We start from the raw sequence: 26,632 nt of genomic DNA, 5'->3' as shown, positions 1-26,632 counted from the left end.
ATTTGGTGTCCCTTTTTCAGTTTCATATCTTCTTTGTACTCCTTTTAGCATATTGTTTTTTCAAACTGTATATAATAGTTTAATAATATTTGATTAAAACTTCATCTTAGTATTATAAATATTTTATAATGTATTCTCCAGAAACTGAAGTCTGCTAACCATGTCTGATTGATTATCAAGCTACCCACCTATTTACACTGGCCATCTATGTTAGTATTACTCACATGATAGTTTCATTTGGGTTAACTTGTAGGTCTGGGTGGTGTTGGTGGGGCCATAGTTGTTCCATGCAGTCATGAATGGGCCTTGCTCCTTTTGTCTTGTGGCTTTGCTTTCTGCAGTCCATAGAGTCCTTTCCCCTAAGCCAGCAGATGGGAAACAGGAGAGGGAAACCTTTGTAGGAGTATTTTATGGGTCAGACTTGGAAATGGCATACACTTCCATCCTCATTCCACTGGGCAAAACTCAGTTATGGCTGCACTTAATGGCAAGGTGAGCTAGGAAATGTAGTTTAGCTGTATATTCATAAGAAAAAGAGAAATGAGCCGGGTGTGATGACTCAGGCGTGTAATCCTAGCACTTTGGGAGGCTGAGGTGGGCGGTTCACTTGAGGTCAGGAGTTCGAGACCAGGTTGACCAATATGGTGAAACCCCGTCTCTACTAAAAATACCAAAATTAACTGGATGTAGTGGTGTGCGCCTGTAATCCCAGCTACTTCGGAAGCTGAGACCTAAGAATTACTTGAACCTGGAAGGCAAAGGTTGCAGTGAACCCAGAGCAAGATTGTGCTACTGCACTCCAGCCTGGGCGGCAGAGAAAGAGAAATGGCTCGGTGAATAAGTAATCTCTGCTGTAGCACCAGTTTTCAGATAATTCTTTAGGGTGATTTACTTAAATAGATAATTTTTAAATTTCATTTTTCTTCCCAGCCAAGCTTTTTGAAAGTTGTTTTGGTAATACTTACCTGTTACAAGATTTTCTGTCTAATCCGGTATGGGCTTTTGGCCATGCTGAGATTCACCAGCAATCTTTGTTGATATATCAAATGAATGTTTACAGTCCATATCTTAATCTTTCTATAGCATTTAGCTATTTCCTTCTTTCTCTCTCTCTCTCTCTTTAATATAGAGAAAGGGTGTCACTATGTTGACCAGGCTGGTCTGTCTCAAATTCATGGCCTCAGTGATCCTCTCACCTTAGCCTCCTAAAGTGCTGGTATTACAGGTGTGAGCCACTATGCCCAACCTGGCCATTTCCTTTCTTAAAATACTTTCTTGCCAGGTGCAGTGGCTCACGCCTGTAATCCCAGCACTTTGGGAGGCTGAGGTGGGTCGATCATCTGAGGTCAGGAGTTTGAGACCAGTCTGGCCAACATGGTGAAACCCTATCTCTACTAAAAATACAAAAATTAGTCAGGAGTGGCTACTTGGGAGGCTGAGGCAGGAGAATCTCTTGAACCCAGGAGGTGGAGGTTGCAGTGAGCTGAGATTGTGACATTGCACTCCAGCTTGGGTGACAAGAGTGAAACTCCATCTCAAAAAGATAAAAAATCAAAAAACAAAAAGAAAATTTTCTTTTTTTTGGCTTATAGTATAAAACACTCTTCTGTGTTGCTTCATTCCTATTTTTTTGCTTCTTCCTTACGTCTTGATATCCTTGGTCCTTTTCCCCTTTTTCATTCATTCACCTCTTTGGCTTCTCTCACCATCTTTGTATATATATGTGCCATATAAAAAGATGGTGACATGTTTTGTATTCTATTCAATTTTAGATCTTAGCTATAATATGTATAAAGAGCCGGGCACGGTGGCTCATGCCTGTAATCCCAGCACTTTCGGAGGCCGAGGTGGGGGGATCACCTGAGGTCAGGAGTTCAAGACCAGCCTGGCCAACATGGTGAAACCCTGTCTTTACTAAAAATAGAAAAATTAGGCAGGTGTGGTGGCAGGCGCCTGTAATCCCAGCTACTCAGGAGGCTGAGGCAGGAGAATTGCTTGAACCTGGGAGGTGGAGGTTGCAGTGAGCTTAGATCATACCATTGCATACCAGCCTGGGTGACAAGAGTGAAACTCCGTCTCAAAAAAAAAACTATACATATATATATATATACACATATATATATGTGGCCAGGTGCGTTGGCTCACGCCTGTAACTCCAGCACTTCGGGAGGCCAAGGCAGGCACATCATGAGGTCAAGAGATGGAGACAATCCTGGCCAACATGGTGAAACCCCTTCTTTACTAAAAAATACAAAAATTAGCTGGGCATGGTGGCTCGTGCCTGTAGTCCCAGCTACTCGGGAGACTGAGGCAGGAGAATGGCTTGAACCTGGGAGGCGGAGGTTGCAGTGAAATGAGATCATAGATTTATATTTATCTATTTGTATATATAATATATGTTATTTTATACATATATGTATATTTTATATGTATATTTTTATATTTATGTATTTGTATACACATATTTATATAAATAAAGATTGGCTGGGCATGGTTGCTCACTCCTGTAATCCTAGCACTTTGGGAGGCTGAGGTGGGCAGATCACTTGAGGTCAGGAATTTGAGACCAGGTTGGCCAACATAGTGAAATTCCTTCTCTACTAAAACAAAAATTAGCTGGGCGTGATGGCTCATGCCTATAATCCCAGCTACTTGGGAGACTGAGACAGAAGAATTACTTGAACCTGGGAGGCAGAGTTTGCAATAAGCTGAGATCGTGCTGTTGCACTCCAGCCTGGGCAACAGAGTGAGACTCTGTCTAAAAAAAAAAAAAAAATATATATATACACACACACACACACACACACACACACACACACACACACACGCAGACTTATATATACTAGTATAGTAATATATGTATATTATATATGCTTATATATAGTACTATATCTTAGATATGAGATATGTTACCATCTTATGTTAAATATTATACAATATAATGTTTAAATATATTGCCATCTTTATATATAATATATAAAATATAATTGTATATATTTTAACCATGTATATTTAATATGTATAAATGTAATATTCATTAGGCACAACAATAGGAGAGCTGGACACAGTGGCATGTCATCACAGGCGCATGTCACTGTGTGCAGCTCTCTGTTTTTTTTTCTTTTTCCTTTTTTTTTTTTGAGACAGTCTTGTTCTGTCACCCAAGCTGTAGTGCAGTGGTGTGATCTTGGCTCACTGCAACCTCCACTTCCCAGGTTCAAGCGATTCTCATACCTCAGCCTCCTGAGTAGCTGGGACTGCAGGCATGTACCACCAACCCAGCTAATTTTTGTATTTTTAGTAGAGGCAGAGTTTCACTATGTTGGCCAGGCTGGTCTCAAACTCCTAGCCTCATGTGATCTGCCCGCCTAAGCCTCCCAAAGTGCTGGGATTAAAGACATGAGCCACCACACGTGGCCCCATTGTTTCTTAAGCTCTCTAATATATAAAATCATCTTTATATATATTATATATATATGGCCTAAAATTGAATTGGGCTAGGTGCAGTGACTCATGCCCTGTAATCCCAGCACTTTGGGAGGCTGAGACGGGTGGATCACTTGAGGCCAGAAGTTTGAGACCAGCCTGGCTAACATGGCAAAACCCCATACATATCTACTAAAAATACAAAAATTAGCTGGTGTGATAATTTGCTCCTGTGCGCCCAGCAACTCATGGGGCTGAGGTGGAAGAATTGCTTCAACCCAGGAGGCAGAGGTTGTAGTGAGTCTAGATAGCGCCATTGCACTCCAGCCTGGGAGACAGAGTGAGATTCCATCTCAAAAAAAAAGGCCTGGCGCGGTGGCTCACGCCTGTAATCCTAGCACTTTGGGAGGCCGAGGAGGGTGGATCACCTGAGGTCAGGAGTTCAAGACCATCCTGGCCAACATGGTGAAACCCCGTCTCTACTAAAAATACAAAAAATAGTCAGGCATGGTGGCACGTGCTTGTGGTCCCACCTACTCGGGAGGCTGAGGCAGAAGAATCGCTTGAATCCAGGAGGCGGAGGTTGCAGTGAGCCGAGATTGAGCCATTGCACTCCAGCTTGGCGATAGAGCAAGACTCCGGCTCAAAAAAAAAAAAAAAGGAAATAAAATTGAATTGAATATCAATATATTACCATCTTTACATATGTTATATGTATATAAGATCTAACACTGAATTTGTTTTTTTGTTTTTTTTTCTTGAGACGGAGTCTCGCTCTGTCACCCAGGCTGGAGTACAGTGGTCCCATCTTGGCTCACTACAGCCTCCACCTCTCGGGTTCAAGCAGTTCTCCTGCCTCAGCCTCCTGAGTAGCTGGGGCTCCAGGCATGCGCCACCACGCCCGGCTAATTTTTGTATTTGTAGTAGAGATGGGGTTTTCATGTTGGCCAGGCTGGTCTCGAATGCCTTACCTTGTGATCCGCCTGCCTTGGCCTCCCAAAATGTTAGGATTACAGGCGTGAGCCACCGACTGAATTTGTTATCTTTTTCTTCAAATCCTTGCCTCCATCTCATTGAATGGCACCAGTTCTACCCAGTTTCTTAAGCAGAAACTTTGGATTCATTTTTTATTTTTATTTATTTTTCTCTTTTTTTCTTTTTTTTTTTTTTTAAGATGGGGTTTCACCATCATGGCCAGGCTGGTCTTGAACTCCTGACCTCAGGTGATCCACCCACCTCGGCCTCCCGAAGTGCTAGCATTACAGGTGTGAGCCACCATGCCTGGCCTATTTTTTTTATTTTTTTGAGATGGAGTCTCACTTTGTCATTCAGGCTGGAGTGCAATGACGTGATCTTGGCTCACTATAATCTCTGCCTCCTGGGTTCAAGCGATTCTCCTGCCTCAGCCTCCTGAGTAGCTGGGATTACAGGTACCTGCCACCACGTCCGGCTAAGTTTTGTAGTTTCAGTAAAGACAGGGTTTCACCATTTTGGCCAGGCTGATCTCAAACTCCTCACCTCAGGTTATCCACCTGCCTTGGCCTCCCGAAGTGCTGGGATTACGGCATGAGCCACAGGCCGGGCTTAGAGTCTTCTTTTGATTTCTTCTTTTTCCCCATTCCCCACATGTAGCCTGTTTGCTTCTGCTTTGTTAATATTTCCCAAGTTTGTTCACTTCTTTCTCCCACTGTTACTGCCCATTAGATTACAGCATGAGTTTTTGCATTGGGTTCTAAGTTATTTCTCTGCTTTTCCTAACTCCCTACAAATATGCAGGGTAATGCAGGAAAAAAAAATATTGCAAAACCAAAACAGGATTATAAGCAGAGATCTTGTATGATGAAATTTGATTTCAAAATGATAGTTATGGCTGTCTCTTTGGGAGGCCGGGGCAGGTGGATCACCTGAGCTCAAGAGTTTGACACTAGCTTGCTAAAATAGTGAAACCCTGTCTCTATTAAAGATACAAAAGTTAGCAGAGTGTGGTGGTGCACGCCTGCAGTCCCAGCCACTTGGGAGGCTGAGGCAGGAGAATTGCTTGAACCTGGGAGGTGGAGGTTGCCTTGAGCCAAGATCTTGCCACTGTACTCCAACCTGGGCAACAGAGTGAGACACTGTGTCAAACCCAAAAAGTTATCTAATAAATTCTTTTTCTCCCATACTTTTATTTTTAATATATTATTATTTTTTATTTAAAAAATTTTTTTAGAGACAGGGATCTTGCTACGCTGCCCAGGAAACTGGACTGCAGTGGCCATTTGCAGACACTATCATAGCATACTGCAACCTTGAATTCTCGGCCACAAAGAATTCTCCCCACTCAGCCTCCCAAGTAGCTGAGACTGTAGGAACATGCTATTGTGCTCAGCTCTCCCATTGTTTCTTAAGCTCACTCTTCTGTCTTATGCCCTTACTGCATCACCACAGTTGCTCAGCCTAAGATCACTAGTGATTTCTTAAATTTTTTATTAAATTATCAGACATGGTATATGACCCACCAGGCACATTTGGCACAGCTAATCACTCTTTTCTCCTAAATACACTATCTTCTCTTGACTTCCAGGATACCATACTCTTCTAGTTTTCCTTCTTTACTGTTAGAAACAGCTCCTTAGCCTTCTTTCTGATTTCTTCTCTTCTCGTTAGTCTCTTAATATTGGAGTACCTCTGGGTGAGCCTTTGGATCTCTCTTTTTTTTCTATCTATATTCATATGGCAATCTCATAACTTTAAATATTTTCCTTTTTTTTTTTTTTAATAGAGGCGGAGTCTCACTATGTTGCCTAGGCTTGTCTTGAACTCCTGGGCTCAAGTGATCCTCCTGCCTCGGCCTCCCAAAGTGCTGGAGTTACAGGCATGAACCACCATGCCTGGCAAACTTTAAACACTTTCTGTATGCTTTTAAGTCTTTAATTTTTATCTCTAGCCTAGGCTTCTCTCCCTAATTTGAGATTTGTAAACCCAACTGTCTGTTGGACAGCTCAGCTCAGATATCCAAGATCCATCCGTCCTTAGCCTTCACGAACTCAATGTTAACTACATCCTTCTAGTTGTTTAGGATAAAATCTTTCGTGCTATCTTTACTCCTTTCTTTTTGTCACACCCTAAATCTAATACATCAAGAAATCCAGTTGGCTGTACTTTAGAATATATCCAGAGTCCGATCACTTCTCATTATTTCCTTTGTTACTACTCTGGGTCAAGCCACTGTCAATTCTCACTTGGATTATTGCAGTAGCCTTCAAACTCTTTTTTCCTTGTGATAGTTTGAATTTGTTCAGCAGATAGTCATCTCTCTCAGTCCTTGTCAATTGGGCAGTCTATACTTCGCATTCCATTGGTTTTTTGGGCGTGGTTGTGTGACTTAATTTGGCCTGTATAATGTTAGCAGGTGCAAAACAAGCAGATGTGTTTGTGGGATTTAGCTTTCCTTTTTTTTTTTTTTTAAGGCTGGAGCAATACTTTATTTTTACACACTTTGACAAGGAGGTTTTCCATAAACAACCTTTCCAGTGGAGAACAGAGAACATGAAAATCAGCCTCCAGATGTCAGTAGCTGTGTCTGCTCAGGGCTGAGGCTCCCCTTGCCCATGTGGTGAGGTGGAGGGGTGTACTTCACTTCCTTTATCAGTTTATCTCGTTGCTTCCAGATAGTATTCATACGTTTCGTCGTTTTATACCAAAGTATACATACACTCTATGAAATCATCATATTCTATCTTACACTCTTTTTCTGCCTGGATAGTACCGATTCCATGTGCACATTCTATCCATTCTTTTTCAAAAGCATAGCATCGAGCAGGAAACTTGTAGGGCTGTTCAGCACTTTGGATTGTCCATCACCGATCTTGGTTAAGGCTGAAAACCTTTTCTGCACGTCCAAGAAAGGCATGGTGATCCGATGCCTATGCCCTTGTTTCTTCTCTCTCTCTTTTTTGTTTTTTTGAGTTGGTGTTTTGCTCCTGTTGCCCAGGCTGGAGTGCAATGGTGCGATCTCGGCTCACTGCAACCTCTGCCTCCCAGGTTCAAGCAATTCTCCTGCCTCAGCCTCCCGAGTAGCTGGAATTACAGGCATGCACATCCATGTTCGGCTCATTTTTGTATTTTTTTTAGTACAGATGGGTTTCTCCATGTTGGTCAGGCTGGTCTCAAATTCCCGACTTCAGGTGTCCTGACCACCTCGGCCTCCCAAAGTGCGGGGATTACAGGCATCAGCCACCACACCCAGCCTTAGCTTTCCTTTCGTAGTAGATAATATGTCCTGAAAAGAACTTGCCTCAACTAGCTGCTACATCTTAAGCTTAGTCTCTGGGAAAATTTAAGTAGAACTGACTTGAACTGAATTTACAGCCTTGATCCAAGCTCAGCCAAACCTCAGCCTGAAGCAGAATCTCCTAGCTGAACCAGCCCAGGTCCATTGAACCACAGACAATCTGTAGTCTATAAGTGTGAGAATAGTACCTTATTGTAAGCCACTGAGTTTTGGGGTAGTTTGTTATACAACATAATTGTGGCGATAGTTGACAGATATTCCCTATGGTTTCTTTTCAGCACAGCAGCCAGAGTGATATTTTAAAAATCTGAATCAGATTATGTCACACCTTTACTTAAGATCCTTGAGTAGCTTCCCATTTCTCTTAGAGTAAAAGAGTATTTACAGTGATATACAAAGCACCGTGTGATCTGCTTCCTCCACCCTCCATTACTTCTCTGACCTCATCTGCTCATATTCTTTCCTTTCTGTCACTCTCCTGCTACACTGGCCTCAAACATTTTAGGTATGCTGCCTTTGCACCAAGCTGTTTCTTTTGCCTGTGACACTCTTTCCTCAGAAGCATGTCATGGCATCTCACTTTCCTCAGGTCTCTGCTCAAATATCACTGAGGCCTACTCTTACCATCCAATTTAAATGGCTCCTGGCATTCTACACAGCCTGCTCTGCTTTTTTTTTCATAACATTTATGACTTCTAACATGGTATATGATTTACTTTTTAAATAGTTTGTGTTTATTGCTTGTTACCACTAAACTGTAAGCTCCATGGGGTTAAGGATCTTTGTTGCTTTTATTCATTAGTATATTCCAGTTCCCTAGAATAGTGCCTGACACACAGTAGGCATCCAAAAAACATTAACTGAATGAATGAATGAATGAACCAATTAATAAGTAGTGGTTAATAATTTTGTTTTCTAAAATGTTCACACTGGAAATATATGAATGTGACACTCAGGTTTTAATTTTTTGCAGAAATGGCTATTCATACAAAGTGGCAGTTGCATTGTCTCTTTTTCTTGGATGGTTGGGAGCAGATCGATTTTACCTTGGATACCCTGCCTTGGGTGAGTATGTTTCATTAAAAAGAAATCCTTATGAAACCTACATTCTTTTTTTTTTCTTTCTTTCTTTTTTTTTTTAAAGATGAGGTTTCACGATGTTGGTCAGGCTGGTCTTGATCTCCCGACCTCAGGTGATCCGCACGCCTTGGCCTCCAAAGTGCTTGGATTACAGGCGTGAGCCACCACGCCCAGCCATGAAACCTACATTCTAGTTCATTGTATGTGTTCTTATAGATTAAATCTTTGCATATTATAAGTACGATATGATTGGAGTTGTAGTTAACATTCTTCAGTGAGTATAGAGCTATCAATTAGCCCAGCAGTTCAGCTTAGGTAAGAAATACTGACTTTTCCTATGTTTTCACCTTTATGAAAACACACACAAGATAGTGTAGGCAATTACTTAAGATGGTACACTGGAACTGTCACTGCTGGTGCTGGCCACACACTGGATGCTTAGTAAATGTTTTATGAATAAATGTATATCCTCTACCCCTACAAAAAATATTTCCTTCTACCCAAATCTCTTTCACCATTGCCCTGGGATTAGAAACTACGCACTTCTTTCAGAACAAGTTGGGGTTGGAAGTTTGGTTCCAACTTGAGCTGGGGTGGGAGCCTGACTTTTGTCGCCCTTAGCCTCCCTCTCTATATCTTCCTTCTGTAATCACATTTACCATAATTACTAATGCTTATAAAAACTGTTTACATTTTACCATAGCTTTTGTTTAAACAGTACTTTCACATGCCTGCCCTTATTGGAGCCTTACAACCCTCTGAGTTTATCATCCTCTTTAAATCCTCTTTAACAGGTAGGGAAACTCACCAGAGAGGTTAAGGGATTTACTGAGTCTAGAGTCTTTATTCTGTGACATATTTGTTGCTATCATCTTGTTTTATAGATAGGAAAATTGTCACGAGATTAAGAGATTTACCCAAGGACACTCAGCTAGTGACCTCAATTTGAACCAAAATCTTCTGGCTCCGGAGATCATGTTTTATTTACTGTACTACTCTGCTTCTATATTAGCCCTTCACTGAGCAAATTTAAAGTTTTTGTATGCTCTGCCTTCTAGCTAGCAAAGCTAACCTTATTTCTGCCATGTTGCTACCCACAAAAGATGAAGGAGAAGTGTTTACTGTGGGGTTGGTGGTAGGTGTATTTCTGACAGCTGTACTAAAACTCAGTGTTATAAGTTCATAAGTAAAGGTTATAAATATATAAACTATATATACTTGTTTATTTAATTAAACATATATTCAACATTTAAATAACTAAGTGACAGGGAAATAATGACAGTCACAGTGTATATTGGTTAAAAATAAAATAAATAGTAGGCCAATTTATGATGCAGCACCATAACAGGACCATAACACAGCACTGTCAGAGTATAGAAAAGGGACTGATACAGTTGACTGAAGGAAGTTCTTAGATGTGGTGACCTTTGAGCTAGGTTTTGAAGGATAAAGAGATTACAGAGGTTTAAGGCATTGCAGAGAACAGCATGTGTAAAGGGTATGAAAGAGCATAGCTGTGCATTGAGAGACTGGGGGATAATTTCGCCGATAGTATAGGAAGAACAATACAGGAGGTGACACTGCCTAGAGATGGAGTCTGTGAGTATAAAATGCTTTGAGTATCTTGCTGTGGAGTTGGGTCCCTTTAGATATCAGAAGTTACCCTTTTAGGTATCGGAAGCAATAACTTTTCTTTTCTTTTCTTTTCCTTTCTTTTTTCTTTTTTTCTTTTGTGACAGGGTCTCACTCTGTTGCCCAGGCTGCAGTGAAGTGGTATGATCATGGCTCACTGCCACCTTGACCTCCTGGGCTCAAGGTGTGCTCCGTCCTCAGTCCTGCCCCAAGTAGGTGGGACTGCAGGCATGCACCACTATGCCTGGCTTATTTTCGTATTTTTTGTAGAGATGGGATTTCACTGTGTTACACAGGCTGGTCTTGAACTACTGGGCTCAAGCTGTCCTCCTACCTCAGCCTCCCAAAGTGCTGAGATTACAGGGATGAGCCATAGTGCCTGGTCAATTTAAAATTTTTTAATGTTTTAAATACAGTTTAATTTTTATTAAGAATCCAAGGTTAAGGAATTTAGGCCTTTTTGTTTTAAATGATCGCTGCCTTAAAAAAAAATTCTTAGCTACATAATACAATGTTGACTGGAATGAAAGTAGTTATAGACAAAATCTAAAATTTCATTTTTTGCTGGATGCAGTGATGTATGCCCATAGACTCAGCTGCTTAAGAGGCTGAGATGGGGGGATTGCGTGAGGCCAGGAGTTCGAGGCCAGCAGAGACAACATAGTAACATAGTGAGATCCCGTTAAGAAAAAAGGAAAAAAAAAAATCCTGTTTTAAAACTAATCTTATTTAATCTTTCTTCATAGTTATGAAAAGCAGTAGTCCTATTTATATGTAGTTTTTTTTTCTTCATAGTGCTAATTATAAATCTGTTAGCCTCAGAGGTTTGTTTATTTATTCATTGTCTGTCTTCCTTTGGAATGTACATTTTTTTTTTTTTTGAGACGGAGTTTTGCTCTTGTTGCCCAGGCTGGAGCACAGTGGTGATCTTGGGTCACCACAACCTCTGCCTTCCAGTTCAAATGATTCTCCTGCCTCAGCCTCCTGAGTAGCTGGAATTACAGGCATGCGCCACCATACCTGGCTAATTTTATATTTTTAGTAGATACAAGGTTTCTCCATGTTGGTCAGGCTGGTCTCAAACTCCCAGCCCCAGGTAATCCACCTGCCTTGGCCTCCTAAAGTGTTGGGATTACAGGTGTGAGCCACCACGCTTGGCCTGGAATGTACATTCTTAAAGGCAGAGGCCTTATCTGTATGCAAGTTGGTATCCTGAACAGAACTTGACAGACAGTAATACGGTGATAAATATTTGTCGTATAAATATCAAGAAAACTAGAAACAAGCTAAATGTTCAATAGGGAGGAACTGTCTCAAAAAAATTAAGAGACAATGTGTAACACAACAGAATACCATGCAGCCATTTAAAACAATGATATAGAAATATGTTTATTGGCAAAGTAATGTAATAACACCCATAACAGAGTAAGATGATAAATTCAAGAAAATCTAGATATTATGCTACAGAACCCCTTCTTTTTTTTTTTTTTTTTTTGTTTGAGATGGAGTTTCGCTCTTGTTACCCAGGCTGGAGTGCAATGGCGCGATCTCGGCTCATCGCAACCTCCGCCTCCTGGGTTCAGGCAATTCTCCTGTCTCAGCCTCCTGAGTAGCTGGGATTACAGGCACGCGCCACCGTGCCCAGCTAATTTTTTTGTATTTTTAGTAGAGATGGGGTTTCACCATGTTGACCAGGATGGTCTCGATCTCTTGACCTCGTGATCCACCCACCTCGGCCTCCCAAAGTGCTGGGATTACAGGCGTGAGCCACTGCGCCCGGCCCAGAACCCCTTCTTAAGGATGCTTCACAAAAATGAACATGAGAGGTTTCTGCTAAGATAAAATATTAGATAAGGGAATAATATCTGTGTTTGGAACTCTGGTAAATACTTCCTACTCCTGAAGTAATACATTTAAAGAAACTAGAGAACAGATCAGAGATGATATTTAAAAGTTTAGGGAACTGACAAACTAATTTATAGTGACAGCAGGTAAGTGCTTGCTGGGGAAAGACGGGGTCAAGGAGAGACAAGAAACAAATTACAAAGGGGCATGAGGAAACTTTTGGGGGTGACAGAAATGGTCTCTTTTTTATTATAGTGATTGTTTCACAGGTTTTATACAAGTGTCAAATTTATCAAATTGTACATTTTAAATATGTACAATGTATGTCATATGTCATTTATGTCATTGTATGTCGTTTTAATGTATGTCATTTGTAGCACAATAAAGCTATTTTAAAAAATCAAGAGGCTGGGTTTGGTGACTCACACCTATAATTTCAATATTTTGGGAGGCAGGAGGATCACTTGAGGCTAGAAGTTCAAGACCAACCTAGGCAACACAGTGAGATCCTTGGAAATAGTGAGTCCCCTGCAAAGGAAAGAAGGAAGGGAAGGAAGAAAGAAGGAGAAAGAAAAAGAAAGAGGAAAACAAGGAAGGAAAGAAAAGAAAAAAAATCCTGGAGTAATATATTAGACTTACCAGTTGACTGTTAAAAAAAACTTGAAGGTTTAATCATCACTGTGACTTACAGCATATCTTACTCCACATGTATAATGTTACCTATTCTGTGGTCCATCTATTTCTACAAATTTAAGGCAAAAGATGATTTTAGTAATGAGGTTTCCATTAATGCCACCTTAAACTTGTTTTAAGTTTTCAAATATAAAAATACTTTATGAACAAAGGTAGGAATGGCAATAAGAATTAAATGAGATAAGATACATTTAATAAATGTTAGCCCAGCTATTACTTTTGTTGTCACTATTTCTCCCACTGTAGTTATTATAATCAAAAACTTTACTCATCCCTGAGAGGTCTGAGAAAAAAAATAAAAAGAAAAAGAAATTTAGGTCAGGTGTGATAGCCTGTAATCCAAGCATTTTGGGAGGCCAAGGCAGGAGGATCGCTTGGTCCCAGGAGTTCAAGACCAGCCTGGGCAACATAGTGAGACACTGTCTCTACAAAAAATTTAAAAACTAGCCGGGCATAATGGGTTATGGGGTGGGAATGGGGTGACATGCTGCTTCAGACAGGCAGGTTAGGGAAGACTTCTCTGAAGAAGTGGCCTAAAGGAACAACATCCTTGGAAAATGGCACAAAAAAAGCAAAGGCCTTGATGTGATTACCTATTCTTCATGGACTAGCAGTTAAAAATAGAACTCTAGAGGGATCATACTTAATATTCTGTCTCTCTCTGGTTTTTGTTTTTTTTTTTTTTTTTTTTGGAGACAAAGCCTCCCTTTGTCACCCAGGTTGGAGTGCAGTGGTGCAATCTCAGCTTACTGCAACCTCCACCTCCTGGGTTCAAGTGATTCTGCTGCCTCACCCTCCCGAGTAACTGGGTTACAGGCACTCACCACCATGCCCAGCTAATTTTTATAGTTTTAGTAGAGACAGGATTTCGCCAGGTTGGCCAGGCTGGTCTTGAACTCCTGACCTTAGGTGATCCACCCGCCTCGGCCTCCCAAAGTGCTGGGATTATAGGCATGAGCCATGAGTGGATAATATGTCAGCAGGCAATTTTCCTTGGGCTGCTATAGTACTGTGCAGCTAATGAAAAAAACTAAGGGGTAATGGATGAAATGATGGGAGTGTTTGGGAAACAGAAATATGAGAAAATTTATCAATTTATTTAGCAAATATTGAGCATTTACTATATGCCAGGCAATGTTGTTGGCACTAAGGACACAGGAGTAAAGAAAACAGATAAAGGGCCCTGCCCTAATGGGGCTTCTGTGTGATAGATAGTAATCAAAGATAAAATGTTAGGTAAGTAATAAATGTTTTGATGAAACTAAAAGCAAAATTTTTAATTATCTCTATATTTTAATAGTTATTAACTTATTGCCATATATTATTTCTGTACTTAAAACACTATTCTGCTATGTGTAGGGGAAAAAATCATCTAATGTCCCTACATAGTTCAGTCTTACTTGTGTATTCCCAGATTGTAGGAGGCGATCTCATCCTCTCTTAGGATTTTTAGCTGGCATCTATTTGTAGTTGATATATGGAACTATATTTTCACCAAGAGTCTTGTCTTATACCATTTTTATATCTCATAGGAGATGTCTTGTAAGAAATTCAAGTTTAAATTCATAAGAGATTAATCATCCCACCCCCAGCCCACCCCCAATCTGCCTCTTACAATCATGTTTTTGAGTTATGTTGTTGTAGATGTCCTATATTAGATACTCTGTTATCATCTATTTTAGCATCTTAGCTCTTGGGTTGGGACCAAGGACAAAGCTGTATATAGTACTCAGCACAGAATTGTTGATTTTGATTATAGAGCTTATAAACAGGAGATATGTAGGAAAAATAAATATATAGGATGAATTAAAGATAATTGGATTGGTAATAAAATTTTGCAATTTTACAACAAGATCAGTGTTTTTGCCTGATTTTTTTTTGGCATGATAATTTATATATTTGAACTCTCCAAATGTATAGTAAATTTTGGATCATATAACATATGAAGTCTAAATAAGTAATTAAGGATTTTAGGACTAAAAGATGTTTTGTAACTCTGGTGTGTTGAGATTTAAAGATTACTTCCTTAGGCCTTTTCTCTCAGAAATTTTGTTAGATTATATTGAGGTTATTTTTTCAGTTACTAATATTTATTTGTTAAGAGAATTAATAAATTATTTTTTGGCATTTCTATGTAGAGGGTTCCTTTAAACTTTTCTCATTAAACTTTTCTCATTTTCAGGTGAAGATTTGATTTTTTAAATTGTAACTTTTATGTTCTTGATATAAAAAGCTTGTGATATATATATAATGGTTTATTGGAAAATGGAACAGTTTGTTAATATTTAGAAGACTTTCCAGAGTATAAATGACTTTACCTTCTTTTCTAGGTTTGTTAAAGTTTTGCACTGTTGGGTTTTGTGGAATTGGGAGCCTGATTGATTTCATTCTTATTTCAATGCAGGTAAGTTTCTCAATCTAGAATGTTACTTTTACATTCAAAATTGAGTTCTGTGATCTCCCGTTATATTTAAAATTTTTAGCATATGAGGAAGCAGATAGGAATGGTTGTTTCCATTTTTCTTCATATGCTAGATCTAAGGAATCCTGGTCATGTTTCCAACTAGCATTTCTCAAACTGTGCTCTACCAGTTAGTAGTTCTCAAAGACATAAGAAGTTCATTTAAAAAGATTCCATGCTCAAATATGATTTATAAATGTGAGTTCAACTGAGTTAAAGAAGTTTCTTTGCTGAATAACTTCTCAAAATCTTTTTAATTTATATTGTCTCTAAGAGGGATTGTGGTTATTTTTCAAATCTGTTTCTTTTCCTCATTATCATGGTCACCTTGTCAATTACCATAAACGGACATTGGTACGATTCTGTTATACATATGGACATTGTGGAGGCAGAGACAAGATTTTCTTTTGCACTGGACAGGCACTCTATACTAGTATTTGTTTGCAAATTACAGAAACTAAAATCCAGCTAGCTTAAGCTAAAATGAAAAAAAAAAAAAAAGGATGGGACATTCTTTAGTAAATCTGAGACTATAGACCAGATATGGATAAACAAATGATATACATATTTAGGGCTCTCCTGATACGCATCTTGCTTTTCTCCTTAGCCTCATTTTCTCCTGCTGCAGTGGGGCTGGGGGCAGGCATGTTTTGTGAAATACTATCCTTAAACATTTAAAAGTGCCACCAGATGCCACCAGATGTTTTCCGTTAAATTATGTAGAACTGATTGTGGTTAACTTATGAGGATTCTTAAATTAGAGAAAGAGATGAATTTTTCACAACAAATGTTGACAAACAGCATTTCAGCAAGCATTTATGGAGCACCTAATGTCTTCAGCAAGTGTGTCAGTGTGCATTTAGGGCATCATCTGTTTTGCTCTGCTTTCTCATACAGTATTTCCACTCTTCAATTCTGTCTGCTTGATGTTATCATTATGCTTTAAAAGAAAGTCACAATCTAGGAGATTTGGATACCATACTGTGAGGAGGAGGCAGCATATGGACCAATAAGATACCAGAATTAAACAAGGAAAATATTTGGTTTTAAAGTTGGAATTTTCCTATCTGTACTTGTAAACATATGCCTAACCAAATATCCTGCCTTCTCTGACTGTGGGACAGGCAAGCAGGCATGAAGAGGCTAAGGTACTTGTGCACATATGCTTAGAAATGAGTTTCTCACTTTCAGTGAGGATCCAAGGAATTTAATGTATTATTGGGATTCTTTGAGTTAAGATGTCTAGAATTCAAAGTGTCTTTGAAACCTAACCATTTAGTTAATATTTTCATGCTAGGTTCTTTCTTTGGTGATATTATTGCATGTAGCTTTATTTATATCAAATTATAGAGCTAATTTCTGGTTCATTTATACCTGAACTTTTTACAATAAGCAGTTACTTTTTTTTTTGAGACAGAGTCTCCTCTGTTTCACAGGCTGGAGTGCAGTGGTGTGATCTCACATCACTGGCAACCTCTGCTTCCTGGGCGTAAGCAATCCTCCCACTTCAGCCTCTCAAGTAGCTGGGACTACAGGTGTGCACCACCATACCTGGCTAATTTTTATATATTCTGAAGAGACAAGGTTTTGCCATGTTGCCCAGTCTGGTCTCCTGAGCTCAAGCAATCTGCCCACGTCAGATTCCAAAGTGCTGTTATTATAGGCGTGAGCTACTGCACCTGGCCTCTAGTTATTTAACTTAAAGATCTTCTGGGATTAGGAGTCTATCACATTAAGAAATTATTGAGATGTAGAATTAGAGTGTGTGAATATTTGCAGTAAATTTCCCTAAATAAGACATTTTAACAGGCATGATCAGTTTAGACTGCTTTCAAATTGAGTGAGATTATAATAAATCCATTTCAAACATAGCCAGATAAGATGTGTAGCCTTAGTCTTTATGTCATTTAACATATTTAACATTTGATGTTGACAACATCAGTTTTAGAGAATTCCTGGGCTCAAGTGATCCTCTCATCTCAGCCTCCCAATGTGTTGGGATTACATGCATGAGCCACTGTGCCTGGCCTTGACTCATGTTTTTGTTTATTTTTCTTTTCTTCCCCATTCTCTCCATGACTGATTATTTTTCTTTCTTTCTTTCTTTTGCCATTAAATATTATTTCCCAGTGAGTAGCATGTGTTTCTGTTGGACTGTGATCCCGTAAACGTATCCGGCATGCATTCAAGACCTATAAAAACAAACTGTACTTTGTTTCACAGTGTTTTTAACAAAAATCTAAGAGTCTAGTTATAGTTTGTCTTTGAACAGAAACATTACAAAGTATAATGCACATATTACTAAAGTAAGTTTTACATGTTGCTATATTTCCTGAAAATACTTTTATGAGTTTGTCTATTTGTTATTAAACTTGGAAAGTTTCTATTTTTGTTCCTAAAGATATACAAATAATATGAGCAATGATGCATGGTATGAAATAATACATAGAATACAGTCAAGAAAATAGAAATCAGTGATACATGTATAGCATACCATCTTTCAGCTGTGGGTAACTATTGTATGTAACTACTCTCTTTTTTCTCTATATATAGTTGTTCATAAGGTATTTTTGAAAATTTTAAAACACTCATTCTTTTGTGCCATATATTTATTTTTTGAGATGGAGTTTCACTCTTGTTGCCCAGGCTGAAGTGTAATGGCACAATCTTGGCTTACTGCAACCTCTGCCTCCCGGGTTCAAGTTATTCTTCTACTTCAGCCTCCCAAGTAGCTGGGATTACAGGCATGTGCACCACCACGCCACCACACACGGTTAATTTTGGATTTTTAGTAGAGATGGGGTTTCTCCATATGGTCAGGCTGGTCTCAAACTCCCAACCTCAGGTGATCAGCCCGCCTTAGCCTCTTAAAGTGCTGGGATTATAGGTGTGAGGCACTGCGCCCGGCCGCCTTACATTTTTATATACATCATGAAGGATAGATTAGACAATAACAAGTTTCGTATCAGAAAAATGAGAATGTTTTGATTGCATTTAAATCTCTTTCCTCATTCATGCAATCTGGGCTTTTTTTTTTTGAGATGGAGTTTACTCTTGTTGCCCAAGCTGGAGTGCAATGGTGCGATCTTGGCTTACTGCAACCTCTGCCTCCTAGGTTCAAGCGATTCTCCTACCTCACCCTCCCGAGTAGCTGGGATTACAGGCGGGTACCACTACACCCAGCTAATTTGTATTTTTAGTACAGATGGGGTTTCTCCATGTTTGTCAGGCTGGTCTCAAACTCCTGACCTCAGGTGATCCACTCGCCTCGGCCTCCCAAAGTGCTGGGATTATAGGTGTGAGCTACCACGCCTGGCCTGGGCATTTTTAATTATACTGAAAACACTGATGTATATTCTGCAAAACAAAAAGAAAGTCTCTTATGTTAAGTGGAGCCAAACAGCCACAAATCAGAAAGATGAGGATATGTGGAGGAAATGGATATAAGTGTTACAGTATAGAAAGTTATTGGAAGTATGCTGGGTTCTTTCTTTGTCACAATTTTTTTAAAAATTCTGTTCATCATGGAAGAAATTGCTTTTATTTTCTTTCCAATATTATAGAGTGGAATTCCTTAAAGGACTAATAACCATACAAGCAGCAGAAATTTGAAAAAGCAGCATAAAGTCTGAAACATTTATGGATTTTATAAATACATTTAACAAATTTGTAAAGTATGTTTCATGAGTTTGATATTTATTATATGCCACTCTTAACACTGGGTTATATGCTGCTTTGTATTAGTTTTTAAGTTTTAAACAATGGATTTCACTTTTTGCACATAAATTTTTTGAAGAAAAATGACTTTTATTAATCTCCTGTAGTACCAGTAGCATGTTAAACAGGGTATGCCCTCAAAAATTTTTGCTGATTTGGAACTCAATGCAGTATGCCTTATACAAAGTGTGGCTTTGTGCCAAGTATAAGCAAGATGAGATGCTGAAAATGGTAGTTTTAAAAAAGCGATTGTTTTCCTGTAGGACCTGTTTTAGTCCATTTGGGGCTATAACAAAATGCTTTAGACAGATTATTTCTTTTCGTTGTTGTTGTTTTATGCTTTTTTTAGACTGAGTCTCACTCTATTGCCCAGGCTGGAGTGCAGTGGCACAATCTCCACTCACTGCAATCTCTGTCTCTCGGCTTCAGGCGATTCTCATGTCTCAGCCTCCCGAGTAGCTGGGATTACAGGTGCCTACCATCACACCTGGCTAATTTTTGTATTTTTAGTAGAGAGGGGGGTTTCACCTTGTTGGCCAGGGTGGTCTTGAACTCCTGACCTCAGATGATCAGCCCACCTCAGGCCCCGCAAACTCTTGGGATTACAAACATTAGCCACCGTGCCTGGCCTAGACTGGATTATTTCCAAACAATGGAAAATTACCTCTTATAGTTCTGGAGGCTGAAAAGTACAGTATCAGTGCGCCAGTGTCTGGTAAGGGCTCTCTGCTTCATAAATGGTGCCTTCTATATGTGCCCACATGGTGTAAGGCATAAAGTCATTAATCCCATTAATGGATGGTGGAACTCTAATGACTTAATAACTTTCCAAAGGTCTTACCTCTTAATACCAACACATTTGGGATTAGACTTCAACATAGGAATTCTGTAGGGACACAAACAGTCAAACCATAGTAGGACTAAATTCTTGAATTTCATAGTTTCGTTTGAGAGTTAATGAATAAAAATGAAAGTTGATGTGATAAACTATATGTATTAATAATAGGTTTTAGGCCATCATTGGAAATGGGTTTAGTGAGCACCAACTTAGGTATAATAATATGGGGTCCTTGCCCTAAAGGAAGCTGTGATCTTTTCCAAGAATAGTCTGATAATAGATTCCACCTATTTTCAGAAACAAAATATTTCCAGCTGAGTGCCTATAATCTCAACGCTTTGGGAGGCCTAGGTGGAAGGATCACTGGAGCCCAGGAGTTCAAGTCCAGCCTGTGCAAAACAGTGAGACTCCTCTACAAAAAATTTTTTTAAAAATTTGCCAGGTGTGGTGGTGTATGACTGCAGTTCCAGCTACTCAGGAGGCTGAAGTTGGAGGATCACTTGAGCCTGAGAGATCAAGGCTGTAGAGTGAACTGTGATTGTAGTATTACACTCTAGCCTGAGCAACAGAGTGAGACTCTGTCTCAAAAAAATAATCATAATAAAATATTTCCTTGGGGACTGTAGGCCTAATAAACAGTTTTCTTGATTTTTATCTTGTTTAAATCTTTGCATTTTACAAACATTTTTAAAAGCCTAAGCTTTTCAGTTTAGACCAAAATATAGCCAAGGCTATGGAGTCACATCTGTGTGAGCCAGTTTGTTTGATCAAAGACATAGCCTATGCCTTTTTGATCAAAAGAACTAAAAGCATAATTGCCATAAATCCACTATCAATGCTGGAAAAGGTGATATACTTGATAGTTTGCTAGATGTAGGACAACAATATATACAAACAGAGGACTGTTTTTTTTTTTTGAGTTGGAGTCTTGCTCTGTCACCTAGTCTGGAATGCAGTGTCACAGTCTCGGCTCACCACAACCTCCGCTTCCTGGGTTCAAGCTATTCTCTTGCCTCAGCTTCCCTAAGTGCTGGGATTACAGACATGAGCCACTGTGCCCAGCCAGCTTCAGGATATTTCTTAGCAGAAAAATAAACTCATAATTTTATGAGTTTATTTTTCACACTCTCTTGTCCATGAACAAATGGACACGGATATATTTTCTGAGTAAAATTTCCCAGTGTTGGGATATTTTACTTCTATTTTTTTATAGACAGGGTCTTGCTCTGTTGCCCAGGCTGGAGTGCAGTGCATGATCGTAGCTCATTGCAGCCTCAAACTTCTGGGCTCAAACAATTCTCCTGCCTCAACATCCCATCCAGTATGCGATATTTTAAAAGATGCATAATTTTATAATTAACAATACAATAATATATTCATAATGTAAGATGTTAGAATTGGCACATTTATACATTTGTTATATATGTGTATGTGGGTGCTTAAAATATGTTTTATTTATTTATTTATTTATTTATTTTTTGAGATAGAGCCTCACTCTGTTACCCAGGCTGGAGTGTAGTGGTGCAATCTCAGCTCACTGCAACCTCTGCCTCCTGGGTTCAAGCAATTCTCATGCCTTAGCCTCCCTAGTAGTAGCTGGGATTATGGGCGTGCACCACCATGCCCAACTAATTTTTTTATTTTTAATTTTTTTAGAGAGTGGGTTTTGCCATGTTAACCAGGCTGGTCTCAAACTCCTGGCCTCAGGAGATGCTCCTCCCTTGGCCTCCCAAAGTGCCAGGATTACAGGCATGAGCAACTGCACCCTGCCTTAGGTTTTTTTTTTTTTAATTTGGCAAAGGAATATGGATCTAAATAGTGGAAATCTTTATAGCTGATAGTTTTCTTTCTTTCCTCTTTTTTTTTTTTTTTTGAGACGGAGTTTCACTCTTATTGCCCAGGCTGGAGTGCAGTGGCGCGATCTTAGCTCACTGCAGCCTCCACCTCCTGGGTTCAAGGGATTTTCCTGCCTCAGCCTCCTGAGTAGCTGGCATTACAGGCATGCGTCACCATGCCTTGAATTTTTAGTAGAGATGGGGTTTCTCCATGTTGATCAGGCTGGTCTTGAACTCCCTACCTCAGGTGATCCACCCACCTCGTCCTCCCAAAGTGCTGAGATTACAGGCGTGAGCCACTGCACCCAGCCAGCTATTTTTTAAAAAAGTAAATAAAACAGTTTCTTCAGTGATCAAATAGTTCATAGAAAAGTGTGTTGATGATACTTTGTAGTGTCTTAAGCTGAGGTGTTTGTATGTAAATCTTGGAGTCAGAGAATACATTAAAACTTTAAAAATACTGTACAGATTAGCTTATTGTATTCTTCATTATAATCAATAAGAAAAATTGAGATCCAGGAAGGATTAAATTTGATCCTACAGCTAGTTATAGAAAGAGATAGCTTTCTCTTCCAAGTTTTCCTTTCAGTCTAGTACTTTACCTTACTGACTTAATTTGGTTATTTAAATAGGGTTGTCTTCTGTCATCCAGGCTGGAACACAGTGGTGTGATCATAGTTCACTGTAGCCTTGAACTCCTGGGCTCAAGCAATCCTCCTACCTCAGCCTCTCGAGTACCTGTGACTACAGGTGCATGCCATGGCACCTAGCTAATTTTTTGTTTTCATTTTTTTTTGTAGAGGCAAAGTCTTGCTTTTTTGCACACACTGGTCTCAAACTTCTGGCTTCAAGCAATCTTCTTGCCTTGGCCTCCCAAAGTGCTGGGATTACAGCTAATTTTTATGTAAATTCATAAGTGTCAAGCCAAATCAGTTTAATCTTTAGAAAGTAAGTATGCATAACCACTTGACATGGTCTATGGCACATATATGCTTTGTAAGCATTATTTGAATATTAACGTGTAGTTCACTAGAATAAGTTCCCTGTTGGCAGAGATGGTATTTGATTCACTGTTGGTGTAAAATGTCTAGCATAGAACCTGGAATATCATAGGAATTAAATATTTGTTGAATAGTTTTAAGATCAAATTCATTTTTAAAATGAAGAGTGCTTTATAGCAGTGTCCTTCAATTTCAAAAACAAAGTCCATACCCTCCACATATTTTTAAATTGACATTTAAGTTTTCTATCATAAGTTTAAATAGTTGCAAAGGATGTAACTTCTAGTTTGCAAATATTTACATATTTAAATAAAAGTGTTACATCAATTTTGAAATATATCCAACAGAATATAAATATCATAGGATTTTAAATATCATCCACTTTAAAAAGACATGCATGAACTCTTCACTAACCATTATAATTTTTAAATTGCTTCTTTCTTGAATTTTTATTTTCATTCCTCTTCTACAGATTTTTATCCTGTTATATATATATAGATATATATATACACACACACATATATATATATTTTTGTTTTGTTTTGTTTTTGTTATTTTTTGTAATATATTTTTATGTTTAAAAACTTCTACTAGGCTGGGCCCATTGGCTCATGCCTGTAATCCCAGCACTTTGGAAGGCTAAGGTAGGAAGATCACTTGATGGTCTTAACCATCATCCTAGTACTAGGATTATGAGACCAGCCTGTTCAACATAGTGAAAACCTGTCTCTACAAAGAAAAAAATACAAAAACAAAATTAGCCAGGTGTGATGGCTCATGCCTGTGGTCCCAGGTATTTAGGAGGCTGAAGTGGGAGGATCACTAGGGCCTAGGAGGAGGTATAGGTTGTAGTGAGCCGAGATCATGCCACTGCACCCCAGCCTGGGTGACAGAGTGAGACCCTATCTCAAAAATAAATAAATGAAAGAAAGAAAACTTCCTACTAATCATCTTATTCATTAAAATTAAAATATTTAACATTTTTCTATGATTTTTTTTTGATTGAGTTGTCATAATAATGATACACAGTTGATCAAAACAGCATAAACATGTTGCAAATTCAGCAAATTATTTTTAAGCAAAAAGATGTAAAATGTTACTGGAAATGCATTTTTGGAACAGATGTGGCAGAATGGACCTTTGAGTAAAAGAGATTTCCCTAAATCCAGTATTTTGAGTTATCTCTTTGTTTGGCACTTCAGAAGCTTTCACACCTCAGGGAAATATGTCATCATAAGACTCAGGGTATCCTGGATGGTAGGTATGCTTTACTGTTAATAAGTGGGTGAAATGACAGTGAGGGGCAGTGAGAAGGGAAACTGACAGGATGCTTCCACTGTAGCATGGTACCAGGCAGATTTGTTTTACAAATAGTATTTGGGGAATTAATATCTCAAGACTGATTTCCCTTCTCGGCCCGCATACACCTTGGTAAATTTTTGTCCACCTTTAAGGCTATAGTTTGAAGACTGCTACCTTAGAGGATAATTTATAGAGATTATGTTAACTAGATTGTCACATATGTGATTAAGTAGACAAGATGGTTGTGGTGAACATGTGTTGTCTTTTCTACCTCTTCCTTTTCCATTCCAGGTGGTTCTGGCAGGACTGTCAATGATACTACCTCATCTCTCACAGGCAGTCTGGCCTGGCTAATCATATTAAATCTACTCCTTTGGATATAGTAGTTTGTCCACAGTAGGCATAAAAACCAAGCAGATCAATAAAAGTCTTTCCCTGGAATTGGTATATAAACATTGGGGAAGAAGATTTTACTTTTTTTCTATTAGGAGCTGCTGAGCTGGGAGTATGTGACTCTGGAGCTGTTGGCAATTAGTTGAGAGTGCCAATGAAGACAAGCAGAGCTAAGCAAAGAGGCAGGGAAGCAAAGGGCCTCAGGGAGCACAGAATTCAGTCCTTGGTTCCTGCAGCTTTTCTTTTGATCCTTTGAGCTATCTCAGTATTCTTTTCAGCTACGTGAGTCACTAAATTACCTGGTTTTGCTTAGGTTTTGCTTCTGAAATACTTTTATTATTAACAACTTAGAAAAGTAAACTCAAAGTTTTGTGAAATATCTTTTGTAAAATGAATAATTTTGAAATTTTGTCTCTTCTAGATTGTTGGACCTTCAGATGGAAGTAGTTACATTATAGATTATTATGGAACAAGACTTACAAGACTGAGTATTACTAATGAAACATTTAGAAAAACACAATTATATCCATAAATATTTAAAAAAATAAACAGTAAGTGATATATACATATATATATAATATCTAATCTTATAGTATATTATTCATATAAGATTATGAGAATTTTAGTACCATAGAAAATTTTAAGAGACCATATAGACCTCTCAGGTCACCCTATGCCTGAAACATCTCCAGTCCTGTGAAAAGGATTTTAGTCCACGCTCATGGTTCCTGCGGTTCTCACTTCAGACTCTTTGCAGTGTATATAGTTAAAGGACAAAGTTCACAAGAAAAAAGTAACATCAAAGCAAAAAGGCATTTCTTATATGACGGTTATGATGACAGTATGTGCCGTAAATAGTTCAGCATAGCAGATATTTCTGCTGCCCATCCCTCTAAGGATCAGTATAATCTTTTACTTCCTCCTTTGCTTCTCCTCTCTAAAACTCAAAAATAGATACTGATAGGATCCAAAGCCTGAATTCCCTGTAAGTGCTTATTCTAACCTAAAGTTTGGCTCTGCCTATAAGAGTTATTAATTGGCCTCAGCTTTATTTTATTGATTGATTGCTTGAGACAGAGTCTTGCTCTGTTGTCCAGGCTGGAGTGCAGTGGCATGATACCAGCTCACTGCAACTTCCGCCTCCCAGGTTCAAGCGATTCTTGTGCCTCAGCCTCCCCAGTAGCTGGGACTATAGGCATGCGCCACCATGCCGAGCTAACTTTTGTATTTTTACTAAAAGAGAGAGTTTCTCCATTTTAGTCAGGCTAGTTGCAAACTCTTGACTTCAGGTGATCCACCCACCTAGACCTCCCAAAGTGCTGGGATTACAGGCATCAGCCACTGCGCCTGGCCAGCCTCAGCTTTAAACAGGTGATAAACCTGCTGAAGTCAGAGATAACCATTCTTCTTCCTGGTTCAACTTTCTGGTTTTCTAGGACTCTGCTACTACAAGGTTTCTTATCTCAATTACCGTACATTAGTCTATTCTAATAATCTTTCAATAATGCAAAGTTTTTCCCAGAAAGGATTTTGGTAGAATATCAGGAAAACCATTTCCTGGTGTAATCATTCTCTGTAATAGAGAAATCCTATATATCATGTAGGGTGAAGGGTAGTTCTTAAGTAATAGTTCACATTGAACTGCCTAGCAGCTTTCATAGACACAGACAGGCAGAGAGAAAGACCGGGTAGATTTCTTAACCATTATCCTAGTACTAGGGTTTTCAGTCAACTCTTATCTCAAAGACTGCTTCTAGAGGCCAGCAAGAGAACAGACATGCGTTTTCTATCTTGTAGACTAGAAATAGGATACGACGTATACTTTTGCCCTTTAGGTGGATTTTTTTCTTTTCTAACAGTAAAATTATGCATATACCTTTTAGTTATTGTCATGGGATTGAACAATGACACACTCTCAAGATGTAAGGAATTTACTCAACTGATTGTTCAGAAAGTTTTCAAATCTTATAAACTATGGGTCATTGAGCCTTAAAGTTGGAATAAAGCTTAGAAATCCATCTACCTCTTCTTACCAGGAAAAAAATTGAGAGCTAAGGAAGTTGAGACTAAGACACAACTAAGTAGTGCAAAACTGAAACTAGAATCTAGGTCTTCCATTTATTCTATTACATGGCT

At 38.9% G+C, this 26,632-nt stretch overlaps 1 protein-coding gene and 1 pseudogene across 3 annotated transcripts in view; one reads left to right on the top strand and one right to left on the bottom strand.

Annotated features, from left to right (window-relative positions):
- TM2D1 (TM2 domain containing 1) overlaps window positions 1-26,632 on the top strand; it is a 54,720-nt gene that overhangs the window by 18,819 nt on the left and 9,269 nt on the right. For 2 of the 3 annotated variants that reach the window (XM_064372412.1, XM_064372411.1), the window contains exons 4-6: window positions 8,673-8,764; window positions 15,280-15,353; window positions 24,918-25,047. In XM_064372412.1, the coding sequence (XP_064228482.1) occupies window positions 8,673-8,764; window positions 15,280-15,353; window positions 24,918-25,028 (277 nt within the window). In that variant the 3' untranslated portion in view covers window positions 25,029-25,047. The remainder of the gene's footprint in view (window positions 1-8,672; window positions 8,765-15,279; window positions 15,354-24,917; window positions 25,048-26,632) is intronic. The other variant, XM_064372413.1, reaches the window with a different exon arrangement.
- LOC105710410 (NADH dehydrogenase [ubiquinone] iron-sulfur protein 5-like) lies at window positions 6,962-7,318 on the bottom strand (annotated as a pseudogene).

This window comes from Aotus nancymaae, unplaced genomic scaffold (genome assembly GCF_030222135.1).
Source record: "Aotus nancymaae isolate 86718 unplaced genomic scaffold, 86718_ANA_hifiasm-v0.15.2.pri h1tg000007l, whole genome shotgun sequence".
NCBI classification, from domain to species: domain Eukaryota; kingdom Metazoa; phylum Chordata; class Mammalia; order Primates; family Aotidae; genus Aotus; species Aotus nancymaae.
The sequence above is the reverse complement of the archived record's forward strand: the minus strand, read 5'-3'. Positions and strand labels throughout refer to the sequence as shown.